Source organism: Palaemon carinicauda, chromosome 27 (assembly GCF_036898095.1).
Source record: "Palaemon carinicauda isolate YSFRI2023 chromosome 27, ASM3689809v2, whole genome shotgun sequence".
In the NCBI taxonomy this organism is placed as follows: domain Eukaryota; kingdom Metazoa; phylum Arthropoda; class Malacostraca; order Decapoda; family Palaemonidae; genus Palaemon; species Palaemon carinicauda.
In genome coordinates this window covers 23,825,452-23,836,777 of record NC_090751.1, presented here as the reverse complement: position 1 = coordinate 23,836,777, position 11,326 = coordinate 23,825,452, and the positions used below count along the sequence as shown (strand labels likewise).

General features: G+C 36.3%; 1 protein-coding gene across 1 annotated transcript in view; it reads right to left on the bottom strand.

Moving 5' to 3' along the window:
* Positions 1 to 628: 628 nt before the first annotated feature.
* Positions 629 to 11,326, bottom strand: part of LOC137621133 (trypsin-1-like) — a 28,855-nt gene continuing 18,157 nt past the window's right edge. The window contains exons 2-6 of the mRNA XM_068351565.1: positions 5,225 to 5,411; positions 4,669 to 4,786; positions 2,611 to 2,779; positions 1,997 to 2,145; positions 629 to 1,486 (exon numbers count right to left, since the gene is read on the bottom strand). Of these exons, the coding sequence (XP_068207666.1) occupies positions 1,307 to 1,486; positions 1,997 to 2,145; positions 2,611 to 2,779; positions 4,669 to 4,786; positions 5,225 to 5,411 (803 nt within the window). The 3' untranslated portion in view covers positions 629 to 1,306. The remainder of the gene's footprint in view (positions 1,487 to 1,996; positions 2,146 to 2,610; positions 2,780 to 4,668; positions 4,787 to 5,224; positions 5,412 to 11,326) is intronic.

Sequence of the window (11,326 nt, the reverse complement as noted above, 5' to 3'; positions counted from 1 at the left end):
CTAGGACAACCGCTATAGTGACAGAGCTACGATGACCGACTAAAATCAAAGTGGATAAGAATAAATATTTACGTAAGATTAATGTTTCATGCATATGTGTAAACAATGAACTCTGATAAACAAAAGACCCAAATGCAGTAAAAGGTTCAAGATACTGATCAACAAGACAGAAGAAATTATATAGACTGGGATTGAAGAAGAAGGCAAAAAAGTAGTCTAAAGAGACACTGTAAAATACCCTTAAGTAAGGCCTGCAGTACACCACATAAAGTGACCTAATGATTACTCCCCCCCCCCCGCCCCCCTTATGAGGGCCAACCAAAATAAGCTTGGATGATGATATGGTAAGAACGAAACTATAATGAATTTGTCTAAGATCTGAAGGGATGAAATGGGATATTCGGAAATTTAAGATATTGATGAAATGTGCTGAAATACACCAGGGAAACAAATTCTGTATCAGAGTACTTATGAAGTGCTTGACATCAAAGATTTAATGACCTTAGATGTCAGGATGCTAGAAAACCTCAAATTAATCAAATGATGGTTGAAAAAAAATTTCCAATATCTGTTGTATGTGAATGGTAGTTACTGATTGTGGGAAAAAACTAACATGGAAGTTAAAATTATTGAAAGGGTTATCCTCTTCAATCAATGTAACATTTGTAACATTTGATGTGATATTCTTTAATCGTACACTACATTTTCCTAAGTTGCTTTCTTGGACCAATGTAACTATTTTCCTTTGCCTATTTTTCAAAATCTTAAAACGTCTAGTTCATAAATATAGTCAGTTTATAATGCAAATGCTTAAGGGACGAATCCGAAAAAAACGGTGAATTACTGAATTATTGTTAATGTTCCATTCTAGATTCATCCCTGGTTATGTAGCTGCACTAGGACAGCAGACCCCGGAAGAAAAAAATCAAAATATAGAATTGCATTTTCTTAAATAACGTGAAAATTCTCTTTGGCACGAGATCAAGTCATTATCCTCCTGACTAGCACATACGTGAACGTTAGTATCTCTGGAAAAGCCACACAAACGAGAAATACGCAAGCAAGATCAACCTATCCTACATCACTTAAAGTACCATAAATACAAATCAAATATTCTACGTGTAAGGTCTCAAACGTGCACTGGCAAAGTAGAAAACGGCAAACGTTCCGAGCTAGATAAATAATCTGGACAGGTAATTCGCCCCTCTGGTACTTACGAACCTAACTACTTGCACCAGGCTATGGGTGTCGAAAACCAGTCCAGAGTTAAAGATGTCTTCATCTTCTAATGAACCTTGCGGTGGAGCTACTGGGTACGTGCGCTAAGTTGTGTCATGTTATTCTGAATCCAGCTGATATACCGGGATACCCTGGTGTAGATACCGGGAGTCTTTGGCCGACCGCAGCCAATGCCTGTTGACACAACTCCGACGATGGTCATGCGACCCTCGTTGTCACTCATCATGAGAGGTCCACCACTGTCACCCTAGAAATAAGAACCATTCCTTGGATGAGGATTAATTAGATCACTATAAATATTTTCTTTGTACAAATGAGAGAGGTGGGTGCTAAGAAGTTATACTGCAGATGTAGGGTATTTCTTTAGCCATTTCAGAATGAAGGGAGATATAAGGAGTTACAAGGATTTTGGATGTCACAAAGACTAAATTCAGACCATCTGCGGAGACTCCATTCTACTCTTGGGTAGAACGAATTAGTTTAAACGTTTAGAGTTTTTATGATCATGTTTAACTTATTCTTGAATTTGTTTACCGTGTTACTGTTCACTACATCCGCTGGAAGTCTGTTCCATGTATTGGTAATTTGTATGTAAAGAAATTACCACACTGAGTGGTGATGTATCTTTTTCAATTCCAGTTTCTATCCGTTACCTCTTTATCGATTTCTGCTAAGCGTGATGATGTTGTTGTAGACTACATTAGTTATTCCTTTAAAAATTCTTTAAAAAATATTAACATAGAGAGACATTACTAACCTGGCATGTGTCCTTTCCTCCATTTTCATATCCAGCACACAAGTGACTGTCGTAGAATCGCACTCCGTCGATGTTGTACCAGTTTTCACACGTAGCCGTTGGCACCACCACCACATCAACTTTCTGGAGAATGGCTGCGGGCCTGCCACCTGATGAGACAAAATGCCATCATTCTAAGATGTGGTTCAATCGTCAGCTAGATAGAAGGAAATAGATATCCCACTGCCCAGTTGAGTGCGATGGAGGCATTGGTTTAATATGTAAGAAAAGGAAGGGTGAGATAGACTGCACGGAATAAGAAAAAGCGGATATAAAACTATCATTATTATTTTAAACAACAGGATAAAGTACGTACGTACTAAGTCAAACTTGTCCCGGACAAATAGCAAGACTTTTTTTTTCTCTCGATAAGAGCAACAGGATAAAGTACACGAATCTTAAAATACTAAGCCAAACTTGTCCCGGACAAATAGCAAGACTTTTTTTTTTCTTTCGATAAGAGCAACAGGATAAAGTACACGAATCTTAAAATACTAAGTCAAACTTGTCCCGGACAACTAACAAGATCCCATATGAATCGATCAGCCTCATTAAAAAAAGACCCTTCTACTTACCGTGCTGCTTTTCATCAGTGTTGCCCCATCCAACAGCTGTGACAGATAGACCATTTAAGGAGTCTTTGACCGTATCGAGTTCCATGTCAGCGAGACACACGGGCCTGACAAACTTGGTCCACTGTGCATCCTGGCTCAGCTCCAAGATGGCAATGTCGTTGATGTATTTCTTTAGTTAGATGAGAAAAAAATGAATGTTGTTACTATGGTACGCGATCTCTTATACAGTTTTCTATTGGTCGATGATCTGTGACTAACTTAACTTATTTAGTTTCATACAGATAAATGAATATATAGTCCAGTGATGTTCTGCGAACTCCTAGTCTATATATACATATACACAGACACACACACGCACACACACATATACAGTATATATATATATATATATATATATATATATATATATATATATATATATATACACACACACACACACACACACACTATATATATATATATATATATATATATGTGTGTGTGTGTGTGTGTGTGTGCGTGTGTGTGTATAATAATAATAATAATAATAATAATAATAATAATAATAATAAGGTCCTTCTAGAGGACACACAAGTCCCTAGAAATTTTGATTACTCTGCATACTGATTTATATCTACGAATCAAACTATTTAGCAAACACATATGATGTGAGCAATCCAGTTTCATTACTTAGACAAGGTCAGAGGATACAAGAAAGGAAATGGGAAAAAAATAGGTCATAACCTTATGGCAAGTGAAACTGGCAAATTTTGGTATAATCTCGTTTTTAATGAGACTTCTGTAAGATAAGATTATATCGTCAGCTCACCTCAGATACAGAACTTCCATAATTTCATCTCTGTATTAATGATCTCTGATGAACAAAGACTGTCTGTCAGAGATGAAATTATGAAGAATATGTATTATTATTATTATTATTATTATTATTATTATTATTATTATTATTATTATTATTATTATTATTATTATTATTATTACTTGCTAAGCTACAACCCTAGTTGGAAAAGTAGGATGCTATAAGCCCAGGGGCCCCAACAGGGAAAATAGCTCAGTGAGGAAAGGAAACAAGGAAAAATAGAATATTTTAAGAACAGTAACAACATTAATATAAATATTTCCTATATAATCTATAAAAGCTTTAACAAAACGAGAAGAAGAGAAATAAGATAGAATAGTGTGCCCTATTGTACCCTTAAACAAGAGAATTCTAACCCAAGACAGTGGAAGACCATGGTACAGAGGTTATGCCACTACCCAAGACTAGAGAACAATTGTTTGATTTTGGAGTGTCCTCCTAGAAGAGCTGCTTATCATAGCTAAAAAGTATATTTCCTACATTCTACTAGAAATTAAGATCTGATTTCATGCTATGTGCATAAAGATTTCTAGATGTTTACACACCTCTGTACTAAGGGTATTGCTAGACGATAACTTTTTTTTTTTCTTTTTTTACGTTAGTATTTTGTTAGGCAATTATTGTAAAGGAAACCTTCAATGTGCACCATATATGATCAAAGGTTTTCTGTAGGCCCTAATGCTAAATATTTTGTAACAAAAAAAAAAAAAAAATGGTAACTTAGGCCCTTGGGGTTGTTAAAAAATACTTGTGGGAAACCAGACCTGATTTGATACAGAGTAACCTGTGGCTTACAATGTTACAATGAGGTTAAAAATTTGAAGGCAACTCACGAATAGCAGAGGCAAGGGACAGTGACATTGCCCTATCGAGCAGGACAATGTCCTAGAGACGGACCATATATTCATATGATCAGCGTCCAAGCCCCTTCTCCACCCAAGCTAGGACCAGGGAGGACCAGGCAATGGCTACTGATGACAACATATAAACCTAAAGGCTCCCCCAAACACCCATCCCTCTAACCTTAGCTTACAAGGATGGTGAGGTTGCAGCGACCAAAGAAACTAACGAGTTTTTAGCGGGACTCTAACCCCAGTCTTGCGTTCACCCGTCAGTGTCGTTGCCACATCGGCTACCACAATCTTAAATGTTGTAAGTTTACCTATTGGTTCAGAAATTGTTAATTATGTGTATTCTATTACCTTTGAGTAGTTGGAATGTATGACGATGTTGCTGACTGGAATGCTCTGTACAGTCTTGTCATCTTTTATGAGAACGTTGTGAGCTCCCGCCAAAACTTGCACGTCCTGAGGCCGCTTGCTTTATTGGTGAAGAACAACAAGAATAAATGTAGATATATGGATTTTGCAACTAAAAACATAGTATTTCCCAACTATTTTTAAAATTAAAATTACGTTCTTTTTAAATGATTTTGCAACCTAAAATGAATTCTTATTTATGGATTTTTCAACTAAATATAGACCTTTTGAATGATTTTGCAACTGAAAATAAATTATTTTTTTTTTCAACGATTTTGCAACTAAAGAATTTTTTTAATGATTTTGCAACTAAATAATTTTTTTAATAATTTTGCAGCTAAGATAGATTCTTTTTTAATAATGTTGCAACTCAAAATATAAGTGCAATTCAAAATAAACTGAAGTTCATTGGAAAATAATACAGTTCCATAAAAATCAGGAATTTACAAAATAACGTGACTTAGAATGGGGAACAGATTAAAAAAAGAACATGTCTTACTGGTGAACGCAGTGAGCAGCTGTAATTACAAATCTCTTGTGGACGAGGGAACCACCGCAGAAATGAGGCGAATTAGGCCCCGACGTACTAATGGAAACCACCCAGGGGTACTGGTGGGGCACAGCATCTGTCCCCCCTTTTATCTTGGCGGAGCGAATCTGAGATCGGCCACATGGGACATCTGCCACTGCAACCAGGCCCAGAGAAAGCATACGATTAATGATAATGTCTCTTTTCATAAGGTCATCGCGAATATTTATTTCAAAAGCGAATGCAAAATATTTTGAATCTTTAAAAGTTTATATTGTGAAGCTAAGAGGATTTGAAATTTTATTTAGATTATTTTATGGCCAATCGCGGTGAATTGTGTGCACTACATTCTACAGCAGGAAATGAACTGCAATGAAAGTGCATCTTTATTTAGACAAAAATTTGAACAGCATCTATAAAACGGGAGATGTGTGATTTCTACTTACGCCGTTTCAACAAATGTTAAGAACAACGATAAAATACAAATCTTATAAAGAGTGGAAAAAGCATATGGTGGGTAACACTACCAATTGAATGAAATGTGTTCAAAGAAACCACCGTCTCAGAAACACTTACCATGACGAAGAAGAACAGACCCAATTTACTTATTAAACTGACTGACCGAAGTCTTTAAGAGGCGCTTCCGGAGCGTCCAGTCTTTGAAAATCCCTGAAATGTCTGAAAAGGGTTGGAAATGTAGAGAGTCAGGAAGCGATAAAAACCTTTTTTTTTTAACGTCTGTATAGGGCTGTGCTATACAGTTAGAAGGGCATAGAGACAGGTAAAGCAAGGGGGGAGGTGTTAGTGTTAAAATGTTAGGTTAAGGATAAGGTGTTAGATGATTGATAGATAGATAAATGGAAGAGAAAACTTAAGAAAAGCGTCCTGTTGCTATATCGTTCAAAGAAGAATAGTGTTACTTGAATAATTGCTTTAATTATTTTGGACTTTATATTATATTACATATAATATATATATATATATATATATATATATATATATATATATATATATATATATATATATATATATATATATATATATATATATATATATATATATATATATGTATAAATCATACACGTAAAGTCCTTTCAACCAATGAAAGGGAAACCTTGGTTCTAAGCTATCTCTTGAGAGACTGATAAGGATTCACATTGTATTTTGAATAGTTTTAATCCTTTCCACAGAAATTCAATAACATTACTTGAAACTTCTTCTTAGAATATTACGATGGAACAGATGGCTTGACCGGAAGTGAAAAAAAAGGAAAGAAAAGGGACAGTTTGTCAACAGAATGTCAAAGGAAATTTTATAGGAAAGATGATAGCTCTTACGTTCGTCTCTCTTCTTATCTTCGTTGATAATGACCATGCTTAGACTTTATGTGCCCATTAAAAGTGTGGAAAGGGCAGAAAGTACTTGGAACATCAATGATTATCCTTTCTTTCCAGAATGCTGATGTGCCTTTCCACATTGACAAAGAAAATGAAAGGATTAAAGTTCAACCTTTCAAGCAGAAGCCATTGCAATGTTTTAATTTCTTTAAATTTAGGCATCTTTCCAAAGTTTGTAAAAAGGAAAAAATGTGTAATTCTTGCTCCAGTCTTTACCATGGAGAATGAACAGTTGAGGCAAGGTGCTTGAACTGCAATTCTAATCATGAATCTACTGATAGGAGCCGCCAGCTATACAAGTTAGAAGAAGCTGCCCTCAATAAATCCAGTATTGAACATCTAAGCGTAGAGCATGTTCATCTGCGTGGATATTGAACAGAGAAGAAATTGGGAAATGTGGAATTAAGTTTCCAGAAGTCCTCCTTATGTTTAACGTTTCAAAACTTTATCAGATTTGAACTTATATCTTTTGAGTTTTCCTCAAAGGAGTTTGTGAAGTGATAAAGGTGTGTAGTTTTAGCAAAATTGTTAGTAGCAGGCTATATTTAGTCCTACATCTCCACGATCATACAGAAGCTTTTTGTGGAAGTTTTCAGCAGCTCAATTCTCTTTGTCTCATTTGAAACTTCAGGTAATTCTTGTTTAACAAACATTACATCTGAGGAACTTTACAATTTGAAACTGATTTCGTATCAGTATGACCTGCGCATCTTTTGGATTAAAGTCATCTCTTGATCAATCTAATCTTCTTGATTAAAGAGTTGTCTTTGTCTGCAGGCTTTGCATAACTCCTCGACTCTAAGCAGCTTTTGAATAGGGAGAACATTACTTGGCCTCTATATTTCCTGTAGGCTAAAATCATATCTCGAAGTTTTTCATAACTTTGTTTTGTCAGCCATATTTTAATATGTATGATATTGCCGTCTGTCATTAATATTCTAAAACTAGTTGGAGGCAAGTTTTAGATTTGGATTTTTTCCTATTTTAGCACATATGTGTAATAAGAATTGCTCAACATTCTTCTTCCTTCCCATCTCGCTATTCCTACTAACTTAAGTGGTCCACCAAACTCAGGTTTTCAAAACCGTCCTTTACTTTATCACATCATCTAATATTTCACTTTACCAATCACTTCAAATGATTGAGGGTATACTCAGGAACACTATTCTATGTTTCCTTATTTCCTCTCCTCATTGGACTATTTTTTTTCCCTATTGGAGTCTTTGGACTTATAGCATCTTACTTTTCCAGTCGGGGTTGTAGCTTGATTATACTTGCTTCCTATCCTCACTGGGCTATTTTCCTTGTTGGAGCCCTTGGGCTTATATCATCCTGCTTTTCTAACCAGGGTTTAGCTTGACTCTACTTGCTTCCTTTCCTCACTGGGCTATTTTCCTTTTTGGAGCCCTTGGACTTATATCATCCTGCTTCTCCAACTAGGGTTGTAGCTTAATTCTACCTGTTTCCATTCCTCATTGGGCTATTTTCCTTGTTGGAGCCCTTGAACCTTTATCATCCTGCTTTTCCAACTAGGATCTAAGCTTAATTCTACTTGCTTCCTTTCCTCACTGGACTATTTTCCTTGGGAGCTTATATAATCCTGCTTTTCCACTAGGATTGTAGCATAATTCTACGAGTTTCCTTTCCTCACTGGGCTATTTTCCCTGTTGGAGCCCTTGGGCTTATATCATCCTACTTTTCCTACTAGGGTTGTAGCTTAATTCTACGTTTCCTTTCCTTACTGGACTATTTTCCTTGCTGGAGCCCTTGGGCTTATATCATCCTACTTTTCCCACTAGGGTTGTAGCTTAATTCTACGTTTCCTTTCCTTACTGGGCTATTTTCCTTGCTGGAGTCCTTGGGCTTGTATCATCCTGCTTTTCCAAGTAGCGTTGTAGATTAATTCTACCTGCTTCCTTTCCTCACTGGGCTATTTTCCATGTTGAAGCCCTTGGGGTTATATCATCCTGCTTTTCCAATTAGGGTTGTAGCATAATTCTACCAGTTTCCTTTCCTCACTGGGCTATTTTCCTTGCTGGAGCCCTTGGGCTTGTATAATCCTGCTTTTCCAAGTAGCGTTGTAGCTTAATTCTACCTGTTTCCTTTCCTCACTGGGCTATTTTCCCTGTTATATAATCGTGCTTTTCCAACTAGGGATGTAGCTTAGCTAGTAGTAGTAATAATGATAGATGGCAGAATTCCAAATTTTGGATACGTCTAGTTGACTAACCTAACGAAGAGCATCGATCAGGAGACTAACCAAGTGCGGTCTTGCTCCAACAGACTTACAGATTGAGGTGACTTTCAGACTGGACTTTTAATGTACTAAGTATAAACAACTCACTCAGACTGATTGAGTGGTAGACTTGGAGATGTACTTTCTTTTAGACTGGTCGCTGATGAACTGAGTGATTGGCTGACTTGCCAAATGCCGTTCTAAAGGACTGTCTAAATTGCCAACTCACGTGCTGATAGACTAGGGGACTGTCTTGTTGAATGCCCTACCGGGGGATTATATTAATTACGGACTTGCTGATGGACTGACTGACTTGCTGACAAACTGACTGACTTGCTGACAGACTGACTGACTTGCCGATAGACTGACTGACTTGCTGAGACTGACTGACTTGCTGATAGACTGACTGACTTGCTGAGACTGACTGACTTGCTGAGACTGACTGACTTGCCGATAGACTGACTGACTGACTTGCTATAATAATTACTCACTCACTGGCTGATGAAACGATGGAGTCACTCGATGAACACTTACATATGTATACCGACTTGGTGATAGACGAACTGAATGATTTGACATTCAATGACTGACTGACTGACTGACTGAAATACTTATAATTTGTTGTTGAAATGGCTGGAACGCTTCCTGGTGGAATTCCAGACTGATGTCAAACGACTTAGTGACTTGCTGATATGAACTGAATGCTGACTAATCGGCTGAGCATGACTTGCTGATTAAATTGAAGTTGCCTAACATCATACCACTGACTTACCCTTACGTCTTTCCACTTCAGTTGACTTACCAAGCAACAAGTTCATCAAACTATTCCACTATCAATAATTGATATAGAAGTCTTGCCGAGGTATTACTAAACGTAGGACTAACTAATCCAACTTACCAATAGATTTTTTCTCTTTAGCCTCTTATAATAATTTTTTAATGAGGAGCATTTGCCCTGACTCGCAGGGGTGCCCTTTTAGCTCGGAAAAGTTTCCCGCTAGCTTGTAGGCAACCTTTCCGAGCTAAAAGGGCACCCCTGCGAGTCAGTGCAAATATGGCTCATTAAAAAATTGAGTATAGTGTATAAGGGTTTTTTTGCGGCTTCGTAAGTTACCAAATGGCTAGCAGGGACTGTGATAGGTGATATTCCTTATTATAATTTGTTAGATAAGCTAATCCCCGACTGTTACAAATGAGCTACTTAATTGATAATTCATATCCTGAAGTTACAACTATTAAGATTTTTTTTTTTTTCACAATTTCTAAAAACGTTCGAAGCAACGAGATCTTTGATGTGTGATCAGCAAATGGAAAATTCATTCTATTTATCTAATCTATCAAAAGGTACCTTCTCTAATTAATACTTTCGTCTAACTCTATACGATGTCAATCTACTCGAGTTGAAGGAGTAACATCTCAAATTCCGGCTAATTTATTATCAACATAAACTATTACCACCTCAGGAAACCTGATTGTTTGGGAATGCCATGATGTGAGAGCTTTGGTAAAAAGCTATTATACTCTTTTGTTCAGTATGGCAGTTACTGATTTTGATCAACTATTTGGCTAATGATTGAATGAGTTTGCGTAACCTGAAAATGCAGGCATACCAATTTTAGTTTTGCGCTCTTTAAGGACATAGTGAATTGGGTGCGACTCTTGTAAACTCAGGGGGTCTTACTTTTGAATAAACTTGGTAATTATTCCTGACTGAACTACAGTTACCAAATTCCTATTTATGACGAGCATTGAATCGTATTCTAACTATTTTGGGTGATCATATGGGACACTTAGGTCAAAATTTAATTATTATGTAATAGAACTATCAAGGGAGTCCATATCGTTATAAAATATCTGACTATTAAACTAGTTTTTTATTAATTTATTTGGCAGCGTTTATCTAAATTCCTTTCTGAAGAGTGAGAACTAAGGAATTCAACCTTATGAAGAAGCTATTAATTTCTAAGACTATCTTTCTCACATGACACACTTACCAAATATTTACTTATTGACCTTAGGGATCTAAGAACTTGATAGATACTTACCTGGGCAGTTCATTGTAACAATTACCTCAAGTGAAAGCAAAAGTTTGTCTGTTTCAATTTATTTTCTCAGATTTTTAGTAGTGATTTAATGGGAGAAAATCTCATCTTGGAAATTAAGCAATCACTTCGAATAATTTTGAAAAGTGTTTAAAAGTAACTTCTTCCGATTTAAATTAATGTAACATGTTCACAACAAACAATGATGCATCAGCTAAATTGGTTTCCATCATATACGCATTTCAAGTGTGTTGCTGATATCATGAAAACCATAACATTATCATAACAATTATTTGTTCACTCATTCACTGGTCCACTTATTATTTGCTCAATCAGAAATATCTGTATTTTTATCTGGCTTTGCTTCTAAAGATGAGATTTAAATGGCAGAATCTTG